The 21,136-nt window shown below is 51.1% G+C and overlaps 9 protein-coding genes across 9 annotated transcripts; 6 read left to right on the top strand and 3 right to left on the bottom strand.

Moving 5' to 3' along the window:
- Positions 1-821: 821 nt before the first annotated feature.
- On the top strand, positions 822-3,047 carry HCM1 (Forkhead transcription factor; the record flags this gene model as incomplete). The annotated part of the gene is made up of 1 exon (XM_064874568.1): positions 822-3,047. The coding sequence occupies one exon, from the start codon at positions 822-824 to the stop codon at positions 3,045-3,047; it is 2,226 nt and encodes a 741-aa protein (XP_064730290.1).
- A 1,403-nt stretch (positions 3,048-4,450) lies between these two features.
- Positions 4,451-5,422, top strand: PMZ80_006154 (uncharacterized protein; the record flags this gene model as incomplete). Its single annotated transcript, XM_064874567.1, has 1 exon — positions 4,451-5,422. One exon carries the CDS (start codon positions 4,451-4,453, stop codon positions 5,420-5,422), a length of 972 nt encoding a protein of 323 aa, XP_064730289.1.
- Positions 5,423-6,008: 586 nt separating this feature from the next.
- PMZ80_006153 (uncharacterized protein) lies at positions 6,009-6,657 on the bottom strand (the record flags this gene model as incomplete). Its single annotated transcript, XM_064874566.1, has 2 exons — positions 6,009-6,595; positions 6,639-6,657. The coding sequence occupies 2 exons, from the start codon at positions 6,655-6,657 to the stop codon at positions 6,009-6,011; spliced, it is 606 nt and encodes a 201-aa protein (XP_064730288.1).
- A 1,740-nt stretch (positions 6,658-8,397) lies between these two features.
- On the bottom strand, positions 8,398-8,940 carry PMZ80_006152 (uncharacterized protein; the record flags this gene model as incomplete). Its single annotated transcript, XM_064874565.1, has 1 exon — positions 8,398-8,940. One exon carries the CDS (start codon positions 8,938-8,940, stop codon positions 8,398-8,400), a length of 543 nt encoding a protein of 180 aa, XP_064730287.1.
- Positions 8,941-10,241: 1,301 nt separating this feature from the next.
- Positions 10,242-12,704, top strand: SEC15 (Rab GTPase-binding exocyst subunit S15; the record flags this gene model as incomplete). Its single annotated transcript, XM_064874564.1, has 1 exon — positions 10,242-12,704. One exon carries the CDS (start codon positions 10,242-10,244, stop codon positions 12,702-12,704), a length of 2,463 nt encoding a protein of 820 aa, XP_064730286.1.
- A 405-nt stretch (positions 12,705-13,109) lies between these two features.
- PMZ80_006150 (uncharacterized protein) lies at positions 13,110-13,631 on the top strand (the record flags this gene model as incomplete). Its single annotated transcript, XM_064874563.1, has 2 exons — positions 13,110-13,205; positions 13,263-13,631. The coding sequence occupies 2 exons, from the start codon at positions 13,110-13,112 to the stop codon at positions 13,629-13,631; spliced, it is 465 nt and encodes a 154-aa protein (XP_064730285.1).
- A 1,747-nt stretch (positions 13,632-15,378) lies between these two features.
- PMZ80_006149 (uncharacterized protein) lies at positions 15,379-18,294 on the top strand (the record flags this gene model as incomplete). Its single annotated transcript, XM_064874562.1, has 1 exon — positions 15,379-18,294. The coding sequence occupies one exon, from the start codon at positions 15,379-15,381 to the stop codon at positions 18,292-18,294; it is 2,916 nt and encodes a 971-aa protein (XP_064730284.1).
- Positions 18,295-18,884: 590 nt separating this feature from the next.
- On the top strand, positions 18,885-19,418 carry PMZ80_006148 (uncharacterized protein; the record flags this gene model as incomplete). Its single annotated transcript, XM_064874561.1, has 1 exon — positions 18,885-19,418. The coding sequence occupies one exon, from the start codon at positions 18,885-18,887 to the stop codon at positions 19,416-19,418; it is 534 nt and encodes a 177-aa protein (XP_064730283.1).
- A 226-nt stretch (positions 19,419-19,644) lies between these two features.
- On the bottom strand, positions 19,645-21,001 carry HAP5 (CCAAT- binding transcription factor component; the record flags this gene model as incomplete). Its single annotated transcript, XM_064874560.1, has 4 exons — positions 19,645-19,921; positions 19,967-20,706; positions 20,754-20,810; positions 20,870-21,001. The coding sequence occupies 4 exons, from the start codon at positions 20,999-21,001 to the stop codon at positions 19,645-19,647; spliced, it is 1,206 nt and encodes a 401-aa protein (XP_064730282.1).
- Between the last annotated feature and the right edge of the window lie 135 nt (positions 21,002-21,136).

Genomic DNA, 21,136 nt, shown 5'->3' with positions numbered 1-21,136 from the left:
ACCTGGGCAAAAGCCACACTAAGCGCGTCTTAGCGTGAAGGGTGTCACGTCAAGAGGAGCTTCATCTTCGCAATTCCATTCGTCCTTTATCGACATGGGCGTAACGCGTCCAGTTCTAGCTTCCTTGTACTTGGCAAGTTGGCCATGAAGCTGATGAGACATGAGTAGAATCTGCCATGGTGAAGCCTGCAAAACTTGACTTGTACCAGGTTGAGCGGGCGGCCGCGCAGAGTGCACTACCTCACTCAAAAGTTAATCCTCCTTGTCCCGCACCTCGCTTCCTCGCAAGATCGTTCTTCCAATTCTGCCGTCGCGCCCAATCCATACCCACCTCGTCGGTCTCTGTACTTTCTTCCACTCCCGCACATATACCACATCGCTTGGTCATCTACATATTTTAAAGTCACTATCTACGAGCTTGTACAAACGGCGACTATCTACTAAAATTGTGCTACTACGATCCCGACCTCTTACCAAATTTCGCACAGATACTTGATCAAGTCCTTAATTCACCTCCTTCGCGCTCGAGCCACAACCACAAAAGACACCTTTAGTCGAGTAACCACGTATTGAATATTGCAAAGCACAACTTGGCAATATAGTACGACGATTGTGAACATCTCGTTGTCGGATCAAAAGCTGTCGGAGTTCGCTGTCGATCCACTTCGCGGCATCTGCAGTCCCAAGCCTCAACCGCGCCCTCACCCACCAGCCTCAATTTCCACATTTTGGATAAAACTCGCTATCTCATTGCGCAGACGCGCAGTCTTGTACAAAGATTCACTTGAGGCCATTGAGGACATTCTCGAACATCACCAACCATGTCGCCGACGCGTCAACCACCACCCATACAAATATACCAGGATTTTGCTGAGCCACCCGCACAACTCCCACCACAGAAGAGACCGAGACCACAGCTGGCGCCCTCAGCTATGCCTTTACAGCCAACGAGGAATGCTCAGCCGCCGACATATGCTGCCCTACATCCAAGCATAGCCATGAAACAGGCACAAATCTCACCCCTCCAGTCACAATTCCCTCCTATTCAGCAGAACTACAACCCCTATGGCATGATGCCGCACATGACTATGCCAGAGCATGGACCGATATACACAGACTCTCCGCAAAAGAGAATGACATTACCCTCATCACAGCCCCTACTACCTGCACCACCAGTATCTCAGCCACTATTCTCGACATGGGACAGCAACTTTCAGCATTTCGAGCAAGAGAATTTTCATATGTCCATGCCAATGCCAGATAGTTTTGCCGACTTCCCAGATCCATCGCAGACACGGCGGGCTCCGTTGAAGCGATCTTACTCCGAGACGATACCAAGCAACGACAAGCCTTTCAAGAGATCGAAACAATTTCACGACGAAGAGGAGGACACACTCGAACTTCCACAACCCGAAGACATGCCTCCTGTCGAAGATGATGGACAGAAGCCGCCGTACAGTTATGCTCAGATGATCGGCATGGCTATTCTGCGAGCTCCGGGTCGCAAGCTTACCCTTGCCAATATCTATGATTGGATTTCCACTACTTTCCGCTTCTACCGGGAAGATCCCAAGACTGGATGGCACAACAGCATTAGACATAATCTCTCCCTCAACAAGGCTTTCACGAAACAGGAGAGACCAAAGAGCGATGCTGGTAAAGGGTGCTACTGGGTCATTCAGCCTGGAATGGAAGCACAATTCTTCAAGGACAAGCCGCGTAAGAATAATGGCAGCATCAATATGGCTATGCAGCAGGCCTTCGGCTCTCAACCAACCATGCAGGCGATGGCACAACCAATCGTAGAGGCCATTCAACCACGACCATGGATTGTGCAATCACAAGCTGCTATTCCGCCAGCAGTAAACATGGCTCCACGGCGTCCTCAGACTGCTCCTGCGCTGGACCCGGCACTACCTGAGCTGTCGTCTGATGCCACTCTTCCCGCCTCTGATCCTGCTCTAGCCGAAGAGGAGGTTATTGTCAGCAAGGAGGTTCCAGATCTAGCCCCGCCATCAATGCCACCGCCACCATCCTCGCCTCCTGTCATCAACTCTTCTCCTCCGGTGGCTCCTCGTCACATTCGCACCATCTCATCACCTGCGAACATCACTCGACACTCTGCTAAGCAAAGACGTACTCAGACTGGTATGGATGACAGCGGCTATTTCTCTTCTCTCGAGTCTTCAGCCCGTCGACCAAGACATGGAGGGGTGATGCCGACATCTGAGCTTGGCTTTGTCCCTAAGAAGCGGCATGGTCGAGCTGAGGAAGAGATTGCTCGTATCAGGAGCTCATCTCACGACATCACACCGAGTGGCCGACGCTTCAGAAATGCTGAGGGTGCGCGCTCGTCATCGCCAGTTCGACAGAGTCCAGCGAAGCTCCCAGCGACGCCGCCTGTTGTGTTCAAGAAACCATTCCTTCCTCCACAGTCCATCTCACCAAACAGTCAACTGCGACGGCATCGTGAGGCGATGCAACAGTTCATAGGAAGTCCTGCCAAAGCAGAGGACGTGTTTGGTGGAGAGCTAAGTACATACAGCCCGGCATTCAAGCTGAGCACTCCTTTCTCGGCCTCTTTTGATGATAGCTTGTTCTGCGACTTTACTCAGCCTCTGACTCCTCTGGGCTCCTCTCCTATCAAGGCGTCAGGAAGGCCATCAATACAGCGGTCGAATACTACGGTCGGCGTCCTTTCCGATGTCACAAAACGCGCCAACGGCAAGTTGAACTCGAAGACGCCTAGCAAGATTCCAGGCAATATCACGCTCAAAGCACCGACTGCTGTCGGCTATACCGGTTCGCCACTGAAGAAGTCAGCTGCGACCAAGCACATTGAGTTCTACCAGGATGAGAACGAGAACTCGCTGTTTGACTTTGGTTCCTTCCCAGATGAGAACTCTGAGGAAGGTGATGAAGAGCTCGACATTTCGAAGGGCTTCTCGAAGATTGGGAGCGGGAACACCGGAGCATCACTCAACTTCGCCAAAGCTCTTGGTGGCTTGAGACCACCTCTTGCTCGGAGCAGCACTTCTCGATTCTAACCCCCTGACCCGGTAGGGAATCAACAAGCTCCGGCCCTATATGAGCTCACATGAGCTCACATGAGCTCCCTTATTTCTTTTGTCTATGTCCGTTACGAAAAACGATGCAACGAACGAGTTCACGGATTTTCTTGAATTGATTGATGAGCTTGGGTGGTCTTGTCTAATGTGAGAATGAGTATATTGGGATGACCTCACGGTCGAGAAACGTAAAGGAGTTGGGAAATACATGAGCAATTACTGGTTTCTTGTTTATGTTGATAGCGGTACTTGTTTCTTGTGTTATGGCTTTTGAGGACAGGAGCAGCAGGAATCGTGCCCTGTTCAGGCTGGATGGATGGAGCTATATAGCTGGTGTGGCATGATAATGAGATGATCTTACTCACGTCTACTTGTCAGGTGCGAGTTCAAGTGGTAATAGGCGCTGTCCTCATACTGTGCACCTGTACTCGCTCTCGTGCTTGTGTTGACTATATCGCCGCAAACATCGGTACATGACGCCAAGGCTGCTTCTATAAGATGCATCCGGTCAGCTTGTAAGCCACACAACCGATATCGTATCGGTGACCACCAGCTATGTCGCGCTGCTCAAGGCTCTCGTATCGGACTGACGACATGAGCTACTGGATCGATGTTACGGTGCCACTTTGGATTACTTGGGGGATGCTGGCCGGAGTTGAATAAAATTGGATACTCTTCATCTACTCGTTTCCAAACCGTTACAGCTTCCTTGTTTCTCGCCTGCCCAGCATGAGACAGCTGAGCTCGAGGACCGATTGCTCAACATGCTCAGCTCAGAGGCCACAATGCATCGCTGTCATGAAGGTATGTCATTGTAGGTTAATCGCACAGCATTTGCATCACCGTGCAACTTGGTACACGCTACCTGGAGGTAGGTGATTAGGAACACTGACCGGATTTAGCCGCAGAGTATCTCAGACACCGCTACGGGCATGTCCGGGCCTGCGCTTTAGGCACGCTCAACGCCTATGACGCCTGAGACTTCGCGTGCGCAAGAGTGAAGTTGAGTCTTAGCCTTACAGACTACCTTGGCGAGGAAGTCTACCTTATGAGCATGTATTTTATACTGATACTACCTTGATCACCTGGCATGACCATATCGAATAGGGTGTCGAAGCTTGCACACGGCCATGGCTTGCGGGACGAAACAAGACCAGCTAGGCAGGCACGATTCATGTGACGACAAAGTGAAGGCACAGGCTGGTTGCACCTTCACTTCTCAACCGGGTTTCATTTCGTACGCGCCGACAATCCACTACACTGCCCTCATTGACTTCAGCTGCTCGCAAAACCATTTCAATTGGCATATTACTACACCTATCAGCATTCTCACATAATAAAGTCGTCACCAAGTATCGATCAGAAACCCTTGTCAGCTCATCATGCCATCCTTTGGTGACAGCACGCTCCATGGACTCGGAACAAGAAGTTTGCAATACATGATACCACAAATTGTCGACAACATTCTCAAGAAAACCAATCAATCGCAAGCTATGACTCCGGAAACCACCGCACAGCCATTTCGATTCCTTGACCTTCCAACAGAGCTTCAGCAAATGGTACTCGACAGGTATTTCAGAGAGCCTTGGATAATTACAGCAAGCAGGTCAGATGTACGGGACGACTCTGACTTAGATAACGTTGCCTCATCTACTGTGAGGTATCGGCCGAGCTCAAGCCTCTTCATCAGCTCATTCTTGACGCACCGCAAGTTCTATACGCAAGGGCAAATCGCAATCGCCAAGACCAAGGGCAACACATACATCGACCGAGTCGATGAAATTGACGGTCCGATGGACATTGCCCTCCCTCTATACATGCGGCAAGCTATTAGCATCGTGTGGGACCAGCGAAGGGAACATCATCGAGATGCAATTATGAGGTACAGCGAACAATTTCCGTGCCTGGAGAATCTACATCTCGGCAGCTATGAGCCAGAGATGCTTGATCGCACACGTCGTCTGGTCGAAAACTCCAAGCTTGAGGACATTTGTAAAGGTGAGATCAAGGACAAGCTTGAAGAGGCATGCAAAGATGATTTCAAAGCACTCTTTGGTTCAGCTTTCTTGGATGGTCAGGTGAAAGAGAAGGCACCACACCTGAATCGCATCGAGTTTGTTACTGGTTGGGTGCAACTGTGCGACACGTGGTCCGTAGAAGTGCCCGAATGGTGTGTGGTTGCCGAACACGAACTAAAGCTCAATGTGAGCTTCAGCGAGGATCGCTGCAATGTTCAACTTCGATTTGAACCCGTTGCTTACTGGCTCGATCACCCCTTGGGATATGAAGCTACGCTCGAGAACCTGCAGAAGCTTGTGCTCTTCGAGGCGAACCCGGATGAAGATACGGACTGATAGGTGAGGGGCTACATGACCAGGGCTCGCATCACTCTGTGACGCATCATAGGAGGTATACATGTTAGTAAATATCATCCTGACGCTGCTTGTGCTGTTGTTGGCGTTATGCTGCCTTGTTGATCTGGGAGGTCGGCAGGAACTTGAACGCCAAGACTACGAGACATCCAAAGTTCTTCATCACCCTTGAGCTCCCGTGCATCTCTGATATAGTATGCTTGCCGCCAGTCTATCAAATGCTTACTGGTATCCTTGTGAACATGCGTTGAAATTCAAGCATGATGCTCCCTAATATGCTTGCGAATGGAATCACTATTCAGCATCATACACATCTTTGTCCGCTTGAGCTGATCAGCTACAGTATGTAGGACTACAGCTCACATGAGACGATGCAAACCCATGAGTCCTCAGTAAATTGTCTCGTCCGCTCGGACAAGGTGGAAAGGGCATCTGTCAAAAATTCTGATACATTGTGGCTATTGGTGAGGCACTGCTTCGTCGCAAAAAGCAGTTCATTAGAGCTCCAACAAAATTGAGCTCCCCACATCGAGTCGTTGACCAATGCCCGAAGCAAGATCACCACGGCTCACCACAGCTCCTGATCGTCAGTGAAGAGCACTTCGCCGTCACCATCCTTGGCCCGGTACTTGATCTTAAAGCACTGCCCATCGACAACAGAATACGTCAAACCTCTGCATTTTGTCTGGTCAAACATGCCTGGTTCCATCTCCAACTCCTTCTCAAGTTTCTTCCTTGTCATCGGAATCAGTTCAGCCACTTTCATACCGCTCCTGTCAACTACATCGATGCGCTCGACCGTCCTCACACTATCCTTATCCTCCTTGAGGCCTTTCTGCTTCAAAACTTCGGCGTCATAGTAGTGGAGGATGGTTGGGAAATCGCGCTTCGCCCACTCACCAGCGTCAAGCCCGTGGTAGTAGAATTCTCGCCAGATGATGTTGGACAAACTGCGGTCGAGATTGTTCTCGAGACTGAAGTATCTCCGGCAGAGCGCGGATGAATCAAACGAGCTCGCGCGCGGTTGAGGGTGGCTTTGATCTGGCTCTCGCGTGCGCTGGTTCTCGCTCGAAGGATCAAACGCGGCGCCTGGCGTGTTCAACTCACTCCCACTACTTCTTGGTTCTGTTGGTATTGGTGTTCCTAGGTTGCTCGCTAGCAATGTTAGACTATATCTCAACGGTGACTGTCTACTCACCCTGAGAGGTTCCGGACATGATGGCCCTGCTTGTGATCTCACGAGATAAAGGAGCAGAAAGAATCCGCTCAAAATGGTAGCAAGATCACATTTATCCTTTGGACGGACAGTTTCAAGCAAGCATCTGGTCACATCAAGCAGGAAGCTGAAGAGCAAACACTGACCCGCAGACCGATGGTCTCATGACCATCATCAACACCAACCCACTGCGGTGACCTGCACGACCGCCGCTCATTACTCGGCGTCCCCGGAACCCTTTGTCCTCCATACTCGATATCTCAACATATATCGTATCACCCATTTGTCTCGGACCTCGCTAGACCACACTGGCATCTGCTATTCGCTTCTGAGTTGTTGATCCCTTCGCGAACCGATGTTCTCGGACAGAGCCTACTGCAAGGCAAAGCGTCAATGGACTGTATTCATGGTTAGCCGAGCACGAAAACCAAGCCACAACCGACGATACCCACATCGACACAAGAGCGACAATAACGAAGACGGCGCCCACACCACAGCTGGCACCTCGACAGCCTGAGACGCTCGTGATCGACAATACCCAGGCTGTAAGCCAAAATACCGGTTCCAAGCAATTCAGAATCGCGTTTGCCTTTGTGCTTGCCCACCTCTGGCATCTGCTGCTTAGCTCGGTCAACAGTTCGTATGACAGCACAATCAAGGATTTCAGGCACTAGTCAAGTGTTAGCGATCTCGAGTGTTTGCTCTGAGTGAGTCCGTCGTAGCACAACGACTAGCCATACGCCCAGCCTGGAAGGTACTGCTCCTGGGCTGGCAAGCTTTGCGATCGCTAGAATGAATCCGAATGCTGCTAGCACGAAGACGAGGATCTGCAGTCGCAAGCTCGGGCTTGTCTATGGACATTCTCCTAGTTAGCCGCCATTGCCACGAGGAAGCCAAACTTGCGATAGCAGAATCAAGAGGTAACATGTACATCGACAAATCCGACACTCAGGCAGAGCTCGCACTCCCTCAATTTATCCGTGAAGCAATCTCAGTAGTGCAGAACGAACGCGCCGTATATGGAAGTGACATACTGAACTACAGAGTTCGTGTTCCACATCTGAAGACTATACGCTTGGGCTGGTTGGCTTCAAATCTTCCCCTAAGCCGTTATATGGCCCCGAGTCTTTCCAAAAGCGCCTATGAGTTGCTCGGAAAGACAAGTCTCGAAAGAATCTGCAGAGGCGAGATCAACGATGAACTCCGAGAGGCATTTCGGCGTGACCTGGAAAGGTCTTTTGGCAAAGCTCTCGACAGCCAAACGACAATAGCCGGGCTCCGGCCCATCTGTATGGATTTCGACATGGGTGTATACGGCTTGGCAAATGGATGGTGACAAGAAGTACCACGATAGTCTGTCATAGCGGACCACACATTATCCCTCAGTGTCAGAATCAGCCTATACTCTTGTAGCATTCACCGCTGTTTTCAGCCGCAGCCGTTCTCCGAGTCTGGTCTGACCTACGATGCTACTGAGGACAACCTGCGGAGGCTTGTGACTCTTGCTGTAGTTCCAAAAAATGCTGCACCTTTAAAAGATATAGATTTCGAACAAGCGCTTATGTCACTATGATGGGCATTACAGGCGTAATACGAGTACGCTGGTTGCCATTGACTGGAGGCCCGGATGTGGCGTGTACGTCTGAAGAACGTACCAATAAAGTCGCACGTCTTCAAGGCATGCAGGAGCATACGCAGAAACCGTCGCAGCTGGCTGCGACACAAGATGTTCTACACTGCATCATCGAATGGCAGGATCATCGCTGAACTGCAGCTCCCCATCTACCCTGATCGCCTTCCAGACCTTGAACGGTCTCCCAGCAACCACAACAAAATGTTCACCACGGCGAAGATCTGACTCACTACCAGGCACATACGGCCGAGACTCCAGCTCATGCCATTTGGCAGGAAACAACTTTACGACAATGAAGCCCTCCCCATCAAACACATCCATGTGGTCAACTGTATTGATGTCCTCATTGTTTTTGACTAGTTCTTTGGCTGCTAGGGTGCTATCGTCGTAGTAATAGAACCAGACGATGGATGTGGGCTCTTCGAAGATTTCACGCATGATGCCGGGATGGGAGAGGAACTCGGATTTGGCGCGGTTGACGAGATTGAATTCCTCTTCTTGTGCATCGACGGTATCGTCGCTGTGTGCGGTGCTAGGTCCAGCTTGCTGGGTCGAAGGACTTCCAGCAAAGTCGGGCTTCGCCACTCCCGTTTGTGAGGTAGACGCTTCAATGGCATCGTGCTTTTTCGGCTTCGGGACCTCTTCAGTCATCCCTTTTGTCTGTTGCTGTGAATTCTCTTGCCGTTCGCTCACTACTGCTTGTGAGTGTCTAGCCTCTTCGTCTTCTCGTTCGTGACACTCACTTACTGGCAAGAAGACTCAGCCTGGTCAGCTTGACCGATTGTGGTACAGGTCCGCCATACCTAAGTTTCAGGGCGGCACACCTGTTGTATAGAGCTCAAAACAGCGGATGTTTGTGCTTGGGGCAATCATCATACTAGCAGCTGTACAAACAACAAAGACAATAGATGCGTAGCGATGGATATCTTGAGGCAGGCGTCAGCGGGAGGGGCCGAACTTGAATTCGGTGTTGCGGCCATCTTCGGGAGTTGCTGTTCGACAGCTGCTAGGATTATGGTACAGTCTTCTGCGCGGTCAACGAAGGTAAAAGCATAATCGGCGCTGGAACCGGAGTCGAGGTTAGTGGGAGAATATCGACAGGATCGCTTGCAGGGGACAAGAGAGATTTTGCATATTACTGCAGTGGGGAGGTTGGAGATGTGTGTCCTCTTGGAGATTGCTCAGTAGTGTATGCTGCCGCGTCAGTTGAGCATCCCACGGAGCAGTAAGGCCGGAACATGTAGAAGCATCGAGCAGATTCACACGATGTGTCCGTGTGTAGCGTGAAAACCTCGCGTCCTCACAACTGCAGTCAGCTACTGGCGTTGTGCTCTAGATCGAAGAGCATGATGTGACCACGTCTCAGTTGCTGGAAAGCATAACGGAGACACGGAAAAATGAGCGGCATCCTCATCAGCTTTCCAGGAGCCGTCGCAAATCTTATGAGTAGTATCTCATCAGGCTCGTTCGAAGATGTGGACATCGTGTTACGTGGATGATGCTTCTTGGGGCTACCTACCTGATGTTCAGGGAAGAAACAGAAAGGACGAAGCATTTCGGAAGCGAACAGGAAGAGGGAAGCTCTGACGCTAGGGACACTAGCGGCTTGGCGACGAGTATGGAGGTTCGTCGTCGTCGACCCCATCTGTTTCTCATCAGCAAACACAAGTGGCACTGCTTGGATTCAACAGCGCGTGCACGACATCTGAAATGTCACGATGAACCGAGGTAACGAACAGTGAGATATCTCTCTCGCTTTCCGACGGTACAACCCTAGTTGTTCCTGGACCCCAGGCCACCTCGACCCTCTCTACAAACCACCTCATCGACGCGCGATTTATCTACAGCTGCGATCTTCAATACCAGCACTCTACGGGTGCTCTCGCTGATGGTGGCGACGCGCCCGGAGCACGTGTTCAGAATTTGCTTGTGCGCGTACCAGCCGGCCCAACATGCCATCAGTCGCACGTTTCAGGAACGAGCCTCCATCAGTGCTCAAGCAGATAGTGATATCGCCCTCAGATGACGATTACGTGGATCAGCTGATCCCTTCGATACGCGAATTCAGTCGTGGAAATCGCACGGCTCTTCTGCTCCACGAATTGCAAGGCTTTGCAGCAGAGAAGGAGACCGAGATCGAGCGGCAATGCAATGCAAATCATCAAGGCTTCGTTGACTCGGTCAATCAGCTGCTGCGGATCCGAGAAGGAACTGTTCACTTAACGAACGATATTCTACAGCTCAACCAGGAAATTCAAGCCAGTACAGAGAAGCTGGTGGACCAAAAGAAAGCCTTGGTCGAATCACGTGGCGTCCGTCAAAACATTGACGAAGCAAAGCATGCTCTGAAGGACTGTCTGGAAGTGCTGAGACTGGCGAACCAGGTGGAAGACCTTCTCAACCAGAAGAAGTATTACGCTGCGCTGCGAGCATTAGATGAGCTGCAGAATGTCCATCTTTCGGCGGTCACTCAATATAGGTTGAGCGAGATCATACAAAAGTCAGTCCCGGCTACTCAGAAGAAAATTGCTGAGACAGTCATGACCGATCTCAACACATGGCTCTTCCGTGTCCGAGAAATGTCACAGTACCTGGGAGAGCTGGCTTTCTACCATACAAACCTCCGCAAGGATCGCCTTCGAGAGAGGACTGAAGCGAATGACTATCTTGCAAACTTCAAGCTGAACTCTGCCCTTGAGCTGGTCGCTGATGAACACGAAGAGTTCGACATATTGCATACAGATGAGCTTGAAGTCGAGTTCACACCACTCTTCGAAGCTTTACATATCCACCAAACACTCAAGCAAATGGACAGGTTTCGCTCGGAGTTCGCAAATAATCGCAGAACGCAGAAGGACCTGCTACTCAATGCGACTTCGTTGACGCTGACCGATGACGAGCTTGCTGGTTTGCATACTATCCTTGAAGACATTGCCGGCTTCGCGATCATGGAGCGCGCAACCATGAAAAAAGTCCCTGACCTCCGCACAAATGCAGATGTGGAAGAGCTCTGGGACTCACTGAATGAAACAGCAATATCGCACATCACAAGAGCGCTGCCTGCAGTCGACAATGCTGAGCACCTACTCAAGATCAAAGAGCTAGTGGTTGTATACATCCAGACAATGTCCGGCTACAACTTCAATACGAGCCGTATGACCAATCTGCTCCTTACCCTCTTCGAGAAGTATACAGATTTGCTCAACCAACGGTTCTCCGAGGACTTCTTGGAGATCGTGAGCACAGATGACTACATGCCAATGCCTATCCAGAACAGTGAAGAATTCGAAAAAGTGGTCAACGTCTCTTGGTACACTCCAGATCAGCCCGTATCACAGATCCGTTTCCCGACCGTCTTCCCATTCAGCCAGATGTATCCGCTCTGCTGCATCAATATCAGGAACTTCCTCAATCAGTTCTACTTCTTCGCCGATGACTCCTTCCCGAACACAGGCATTATCGACACCAAGTTACTGGCGAGCTTGGATGATCTTCTAACATCAAAGGTCTGCAACAGCCTCATTGCTCGTCTCAGCTCCCAGTACTTGGGCCAAGTGGTTCAAATACTGATCAACCTCGATCACTTCGAAATCGCCTGCCACGAGCTCGAAACCCTCCTCATACAAGCTCGCAGGTCGAACACAACACCGCTGCCCATGATATCTGCAGGTGGTCGGCCGGTGTCGACGCCATTATCGCCCGCAACTGGCACATTTTCAAGCAGTATCCACCTCAACGCAACTACACAATTCACCACACACAAGAAGACTGCCGAGAATCGGATCTTCGAACTCGTCAACAGTAAAGTCAGCGATTTGATTGAAACGTCCGACTACGACTGGCTGACTCATACGCCACCTGCCGAAGAGAGTGAGTACATCACAGCATTGACACAATATCTGTCGAACATCATGAACTCGGTGCTACTATCCTTGCCTAATGAGCTCAAGAATCTGATGCTGTTCAATGCCATTTCACACACAGCCAGCAGTATGCTAGCACTGCCACTGTCAGACTCCGTATCACGAATAACAACATCAGCTGTAGCACAACTCCGCCTGGATATCAGCGAGTTAGTCCGCTACGTCGAAACATTACCAACAGCGCCAATCTTGCTCGAGTCACTAGATGAGCTCATACAGACTGTGGCATTGATGGAGACAGATTCTCCCGAAGAGTTCTACGATATCAGTCTGAGGAACAAGAAGTACAGAAATGTTGATCCGTTGAAAGGGCCTGTGCTATTGGAGAAGGTGGTCAAGGATGCGCCCGCGCCTCTAGGCTTCCAAGGAAGGAAGAGTGGTGGTGCTGAGAACAGAGTCAGCGGTGGCACTACAAGTGGAACGGCAAACAGTATGGGCAGGGCTGCTGGTATGGCGGCAGGTTTCAGGGACAGGTTCATGCATAACAGGTAGAGACGGATATGTATTGGTATCGTACAGGAGGCTTTGCGAGGCGAATGAGTTGGAGCAGCTCCGGGTATCACTAGGAGAAGTTGGTGGCGTATCTCGAGCCCGTAATGGTGGAGGAAACGACCTCGACAACTTTAAGTGTTTTGAGTTTTCCGAGTCGCAGGTAAGTTGCGGGCCGTGCTTCGGTACCGGTCCCACCTAGAATCGTAAGACTCGCGGCTACGTCATGCTAAAAGTATCAACAAAGAGTTCGATGAACTCGACATTTTGACAACACAATGACAGCTCGGCATCCTACGCACGCAACGATAGACCACATCCGATGAACCCTCTGTGCTCCCTACTTCCACCTCTTCTCCTACACTGACTTCCCTTCGACACGTACCGCGTCAGCCAGAACTCACAATCATGCCGTCCTTACTTGTGAAAGGCACAGCGCAGGCTCTAGTCCTAGGCTCGATCTCGAATATCCTTGCGCAGTTCATCTCAGCACAGCAGGGTGGTGTATGTCATCCGCTACGGCTGTGGCGCGTTTGCTCTACAGTTACTGACCTCTAACAGAAACCTTTCCACTTCTCCATACCTACATTCCTCTTCTTCCTCACCTGGACCCTCATTTCCTGCCCACCCAACATCCTCTGGCAAGTCTACCTCGAGGAGAAATACCCAGCCAACAAGGTCGACCCAAGAGCACAAGGAGTCGGGCAAGGATCGCCACAAGCGGGAGGAGCCGGAAAGAAGAGACTCAGCAAGACGAACACGACCAAGAAGTTCCTGCTTGATCAGTCGATTGGTGCCGTAGCGAACACGGTCGGCTATATTGCTGCGCTTGCTGCATTTCGTGGGCATAACGGGGCGGGCATTGTGGGCCAAGTGCAGAAGGTACGTGCAATTGTCCTAAAGTCAGAGCCGGATTGGCTGCATGAATGACTCGGACCAGACAGAGCAGCTGCGCAATGTGGACAGACATCATCCATTGTCTGGATGCGTGCTGGCCTGTCTGGTCTACGCAACCCGGGTGACGAGATACGGCGAGGTTGAAAATGTGCTAACGCCAGAAACAGGACTTTTGGCCGATCATGCAGGCTGGATGGAGGGTGTGGCCTCTAGTCGCGCTGCTGAGCTTCACCGTCATTCCTCTTGAGAAGCGCACGTTGTTTGGATCAACTGTGGGATTGTAAGCAGCCACGTCTCCGACTGGAACATTGTGATACTAATCCTTTGCAGGTTCTGGGGAATCTATATGAGTATGCTAGCTGCGCAATAAACGGGGGTTTGAAATTGTGATCGAACATCATGACACTGTTGTCCTGACCGCCCGAGATTGTCGCACCGTGATAGTGGAGCAATTTTGGTTATTCGTGCTGATCAATGCTGCTGAACTTGATCCTGTACACGCACACCCTAAGCAAGGAGATTTGCACCTCGCAGCCGATAGACGAATATGCACTTGCTTATGCATCCAGTTGCAACCCGTGCAAGTTTCAGGCAGCCGCATTCGGGGCGAAGAGTGCTCTGCCTCGACAATGTGCTAAATCACCACGCCACTTCTGGCGTTTTGAGAGCCTCTAATCGCCAGGAACACGAATCCGATTTTGTTCTAAAGAACGTCGGAACGTTAACATCCGACACGTGAAGTTGGATGAGCTTGTTGCGCCGGCATAAAGAACGTGGCACTGCGTGAACGAGGCGTGCCAGGTTCGCGACAACACATTGGCAAGGCTATCTACAATCTCGTCAAAATCCTGTTGCTTCCTTCAGACGGTGCGGAAATGGTCCCCAAGCAGTTCCCACAAAAGTCTTGTTGCAAGGAAATCCTTTTCGCAAGCGCCGAGAAAGAACAAGCCAATAATATGCGTTGGCCTTCTGGAATAGGTAATCGGCGCATGGTCGTCACTTCCTGGCCACCCTAATTAGGCTTGCAAGCACGATCCTGGAGCTGACGATGTTTGAGACATCTGACCGCTGAGGCTCTCGGTTAATGGTCTTCGAAGAACTCGAGTTTGCCATCCGGAAGAAGCTCATCCAGATCATGCGATGTCACTACTTGTAGGTACACGAATCTCCTCACCCGTGTTGAAGTTCGGCAAGACTATTCGCACTACATTCCTCCTGCATAGCCTGCTCGTTCTGCTCAAGAAATATGGCTGAGCACTTCCAAGTTCATCATAGGCCATGCAGACGCCAAATTCCCCGTGGCTCTTTGCCTATTCTTAGCTTGAATGTGGCGTGGCCTTGGTACGGGGCCGTGGATCGTCCTTTCCCCAACGGTCGGTGTTTCGCTTAATCGCTAGCACCTCATCCCTGCTCGAATCGAGGTTCATCTTGATATGCCAGCCTTCTCATCCAAGACATATCCACTTCCACCATGCTGTTTGAGCTACCGTTCTTCTCGTCGCACCATTGTCGTGGTATCCCGTGGTGGTAACATCATGGCCCATGGAGACCATCAGCATACAATTAACCTCTGCACATATTGACTTTCCGGCGTTTAAGCAATTGCATACAGACCAATTGATGCAGACCAGATTGCAAACACTCCTCGAACCCGGGGTAGTGGATGATGTCGATGTTGCGACTTCCCGCGTTGGATCGCCCAACCTATGGGCTCACGAAGAGGTTCAGCTTCCTGTCGACCAATACGGCGTCCTCTACCCAAGATGACCGGAACTCGAGCATGGTGTCTCTACAGACGCTACCAACTGTCGAGCGTCTAGACAGCGATGATTTCTTGAACATGTTCGACAGCCCCTACGTCAGTTCACCTGAAGAACCAGATGTCCCGGAGAGCAAGAGCCATATTGCTCGAGCTGTACCGACCGAGCTTTCGGCAGCGCAAACTACCAGTCAATTTGCAGAACTTCACGGCACGCCTACTCAGCGCTTCGAGCTGGGTCCGTCAACCACGATGCAAGCACGAAGTCGGTTGGCGAAGGCGCCAATAAGAGAGAAGGCGGAAGACATCGAGGTGGGCTACAGATCCAGCGTGTCCTCCTCAAATCCCTCCACGAAGAGAAGCCATACCTCGTCACCGCGTTCGAGAAAGTCGTCCATGACAAGCATGAGTGAGGATGCTTCCTCTTCTGAAAAGTCCTCGAGGGAATCTGACAAAGAGAACGCGCTGTACGAGCGACTCAAGAGGCGGTCAAGAGACAAGAGAGTCAGCTTTAGAAACAGGCATACCACTTTCGGGGCCGGAGAAGCAGGGCTGTTGCGTCTGAGGGCAAGGTCAGAGACACATCTGCCTGGCCTCCAAAGCAATCAGCTAGCAGAGCCGCAGGAAGCTCCTCCAGTACCTATACTCGCAGATACAAGCCCCACGAGGCCAACCAGTCGGGGCACACGGCTCGGCAATGCGATGGCTGGGGGCCTAGCTTTGAGCACTCCGACGACACCGACGCATTTGAACGTGGAGGCGGAGAGACCATGTCCTCCGGAACTGCCACGAATGAGCAGCAAGCGTGTACGTCGCAGGACCGCTCCCACGCCCACCACCTGCGCTATACCTCCGCCTCAAATTGATGATATCGACCGCATACGGGTTGGGATCATGTCCAGCTTAGACAGTGTCGATGATCTTCGAAATTGCGCACAAGTCAGCAAAGACTTTTACTTAACCTTTCAGAAGTACGAGACACTGTTGGTGGACTGTGTGCTTCGACATCAATCACCTGCGGCATGGGATCTTCGTTACTCGGTGCGGCATCTGGAGAAGCCAAGTCCATTCAGACTGAGGTCTGTACAGCGGGACCTTTCGACGATTCACGCGCTGGAGGATTTCATTGTCTGGCGATGTGAGTCTATCCTTCGACCCCAAACACTAGAAGCTCTGCTGGGAGAAGCACCACGAAGGAAAGCAGAGCTGGAAGATGCCCTGTGGACAATCTGGACGTTCTGCAATGTGTTCGGCAAGACTTCCATGTCAGATGCTACACTAAGCAAGCAGACTAAATGGCTCAATGGCAACACGACCAAGCAGAGTACTGCCTCACAAGACATCGAAACCTGCAGGGAGCCTTGTACCACGACACAGCTAGAGGACATGAGCGAGATGTGGCGGTGCCTGGAGATGCTACTTTCCGGCTTCAAAGGCCACGAAGAAGAAGCTCGCAAGGCAGGCCTCTTCGAGGCGGCTGGCGAGACAAAAGCTACTGATCGGCAATTGCTGAGCTTATGGATCTACGACATCTTGTCTCTAGGGCCAAAAGCAGTGCTCACCTTGTCGTCATGCGATTTCGAGCAGGCAAAAGTCCTCGGTATCACAAGATGGAAACCTCCTGCGCAAGGCAAGAGTCGATCAAATTTTCTCAAAGCTGCTGTGGAAGAGGTCTATCGAGATCGGCTGGTGAAAGAAGCCAGACAAAAAGCGCTTGACTACAGAAAGAGTGTGCAATACAACCACAGACGGAGCCACTCAGACCCACAGCGTGCGGGTACAATATTGACGTCGCGACCACCAGTGCCACAGAACAAGACGTTCCCGTTGAAACTAGACACGCACAGAGTGTCTCAGCAGCCCATGCCTGTCCAAGCGTATCCTTCAATCGAAGAGCGCATTGAGATCAGGCCGGATTGTGACCCACTGTCTCCAGTGGCGCAGACGCCAGTATTCTCACCCAGCACGAACCCTGGTGTTTTCTCTCCTCTAGCAATGACCAAGAACGCGAGCACGAAGCTTGGAGCGACCCTTTTCCCGATGCAGAACCGAGACCAGTCGCATCGGCTCTCTGTACCGCTGGCGCCCGCAATTCGCGACGACTCAGAGACAGATAGTCGGTCAATTGCGGACGTCATTGATCCGACTGACCAAGCAGTGGCATTGATGGTGCAGGAGATGGGATTTTCCGAAGCTGAGTCGAAGCGAGCATTGGCCATGAGCGATACAGGGTCGGGCATTAACGTGGAAAGAGCTGTCGAGATCCTGGCGGCAGGCGGTGCGGCTCTACCCTTACCGCGACATGTACAAGTCTCTGAACTGCCAGCCTCGACAGGTGAAGCCAAGCTCGCGCGAATGCCCAGCAGGAAAGAAGTGTGCGAAGGGCACTGCAAGCCCATGCTATTTGTTGAGCCAAGGCGAGATCGGGTCAGCGGCCTGGGCATGGTCAAGCGCGGACTAACCTACCGCATGAGCTTCAGGAACACCAAAAGTTCTAGGCTAAGTGTCATACCAGACGACGACGAATCAAGTCCTTCTGGTTCGAACAATGCGAGCAGAAGCAACACTATTCGCAGTTCAGCACTATCCAATCTGGCGAGCTCGGCGGTTTCGGCCTTTACTTCACCCATTCTGCCAACGAGCGTTTTCTCAAAAGGGGTCGAGCACAAGGAGGATGTTACAGTTACAGCACTGCCTGATCATTCACCTGTTTCACCAGTTACGCCTACGGCACACGAATCGAAGTCGGATATCCATTATGCTAGTGCCTCCCAAGAACAACTGGAAGGTAGTAGTCTCAGTTATGCCAACATGCCAAAACCACGTATCACACTGCAAAGGGTTGGTACAGGAATGAAGAAGACAAGCTGGAATATACCTGGTAGGAAGAAGAAGGAAACAAATGTACAGCCCGAAATTATTGGGTATGCTTATTAGCAAGGAGTTCAGGGTGTATTAATGGGAGCAGCTGAACAGCGCACACACAGCATTTCAGTCAAGGATACAAATTTTACGATGCTATGATGATGACATGAACTTTCGACCTATGGTCAGCTCGAGCAACACGATCTAAAGTACAAGATTTTGTGTATTTTCGAGATACCACAGTTTCGCATATGCGAGCAAGCAAGCAATCATTCTACAGCATTTTGCGGAGACGCAGCAACAGTTATGAGGTGAGAAGGATTCAGCGCATTGTGCGCATGTACATAAGCATTGGGTGGTAGGAGTAGCATATAGGTTTGGGTCTAATACGAATCCCATCTTGTTTGTCTACAAGCTTGTTGTATCTTCTTTCAATCATCTCTTGCCGCGTTCAAGGCTGATTCCAAAACTTGTTACGTTGAGATATCGCAGCACTTCATTATCTAGCCTGGCAGTCAGCACTATCCCGTAGTCCCACCCAACGATTCCTGCACCTGGTCCAGCTTGAACCATGTCACTTCTACCATAAAGACCACATATCACCTAATCCCACAGGATCCCTACTTGGCACTAGCAAATCCATCACTCGAAGGCGTGCTAGCATGTCAGACACCAAAGACAGAAACCAATCTTCACCCCCGACAATCCGTGCAATGCCATCGCCTTCGTCTCAATCACCAAGCAAGCAATCCACCCAACTCAAGACACCCACCACTACCACCCGCACCACAAACCCCCAATCTCGAACAGCCCAGCTCACCTTCCAAATCACCAAAACCCAGTCAGAGATCACCTCGGTACAAGCCAGATTAGATGAGGCGTGTACACTTGTTGAGCAGCAGCGTGCTTCTCGGGTAGCTACACGGAGTATTGAGGCTGCTGGTGGGAGTGGAGGAGGAGACCGTGGTAGCGTGGACAAAAGCACCAGTAACGACAATACCATCAGTGACGGCACCATCAATCACGACACCACGATCAAAGACGCGAAATTAGTCGTTGAACAGCACATCAAGTTACTCACGAAGTACAATGAGACGAAAGATGTCGCTATGAGTTTACTAGGGATGATAGCTGAGAGGGAGGGCAGGAGGTTAGTGGATGTTATGGAGAGGAGGCGTGTTGAGGATTGTGAATAGGTCAGGCTGTATCGAGGTGGTTGCTCTGAGGTTGCGAGGTATGTCGACGTGCATCACAAGCAGTGTTGGGTATACGCGACATGGGAAGCATGATTGTGTCCTTCGTGGCAACCTGACAGAACTGTCAAGAACATATGCGAGGTGAAAATTCTATGCATTCCACTCATGTATGGTATTTCATCATAACATCGTGATTCTGTGCAACAACAGTTGAAGTGGTATCTATCTATGCATCCATCTTTGCTGGTGTCGGAGAGTCCTGACTGACAGCAGTGTCGACTGATCCGTCAGGACTAGCTGCGCCATCGCTCTCCGCCTTCACCAAGCTCCTCACGCTCGAGACGCGCTTGAAGCTCCGTTCTGACCTCTTCTTTGGTGCTTTTCTCTTTCCTTTTCCTTTCTTAGGAGATCCAACTGGGGTAGGTGTACTCTCGATTGAAGGAACAACAGTACTTGCGGAGGACATGCTTTCACTACCGAGATCTGGGTAATGCGATGCACCACTAAGGATAGAAGTAATAGACATAGGATTCTAGCCTGGGCCATACTCCTGCGTGCCATCGTCCCCGCCAGAAGTCCTCGGTCTGCCTGCATAACCTTGAGATTGTGGACGCTGTTGTTGCATAGATGGGTACATCTGCTGGCCGCCACCGAATTGGTTCTGTGCAGCGTAGGGGTTGTACATGCCCTGATCGCCAAACATCTGAGCAGGTGGTTGCGGGTAGCCTTGATTCGGATCTTGGTGTGCTTCTGCGCCCATCTGCCCGGCGTACATCTGGTTTGGTCTATACTCGCTACCCGGTGGAGGCATGCCGCCGTGAGGAGCCATGCTGTTGTAGTCTTGCATCTGTGGCGGAGGTGGCTGCTGTTGCTGTGTTACTTGTTGTTGTGCTGCAGCTGAGCCGCCGGATGTGGTTGGTCTCTTGCTGCTGTGGCCGCCTGCATCTTCTCTTGGGACAATATCGATAAGGAAGTCGAACATGTCGGATTTTGCGAGGGCTGCGGCTATGTCAGACCGTTGCAGAGTACGTCTCTTGTTGTCTTCTGCATGGATCCAGGCGCGCATTGTGAGCTCCGTGATGAAGATATCGCAACCTTTGGCGAAGAGAATGGGGGCTTCGGCCGAGATCATCTTTACCTCGGGGTCTGCTTTCATGACCTTCTTGATCCTGGCGAGAGGCAGCTGATGAATCTTGAAGTCATGGTTATCGGTCTCTAGGTGGTTGATCGTTTGTTGCCAGTAGGTAGCTAGGATTTCTCGAGACGTGCCTGTCAGGCCTTGGTTGATCTGGTAGATGGTTAGTGAGGTAAGAGTCGGCGGAGCGGAAGTCTCACATTCTGCCATAGTCCTGAGTACAGCTCAGTATGAGGCACATATCCTTGCGCTGAGAGCTAGAAGAGTACAAGTTAGCTTTAGTTGCCTTATTATGCTAGATGTTTGTTTGCAATACGCTGCGCTCGTCATGTTGTTCTTCGCCCGATGCCTTCTCTTTTTGGGACTCGGGGCCATTGATAAGTTGCGGATCTAATGCTCCGCTATCCTGAACCACTGACACGAATGCATCGGGGTGGTTGGGACTCATGTTGGCAAGCGCGCGAACCAATCATTCAGGGCAAGGAAGTGGGAAACATACTGCTGCGGACGCGCCTATAGAAAATTTGTCAGCCTATTGATTCTACCGAGTGAAAAGTGAACCGAGACCAGACGCTCGGGTGTG

This window comes from Knufia obscura (genome assembly GCF_036327395.1).
Source record: "Knufia obscura strain CCFEE 5817 isolate CBS 148926 chromosome Unknown scaffold_6, whole genome shotgun sequence".
Lineage (NCBI taxonomy): Eukaryota > Fungi > Ascomycota > Eurotiomycetes > Chaetothyriales > Trichomeriaceae > Knufia > Knufia obscura.
Note: the sequence above shows the minus strand (reverse complement) of the source record. Positions and strands in the feature narration are given on the sequence as shown.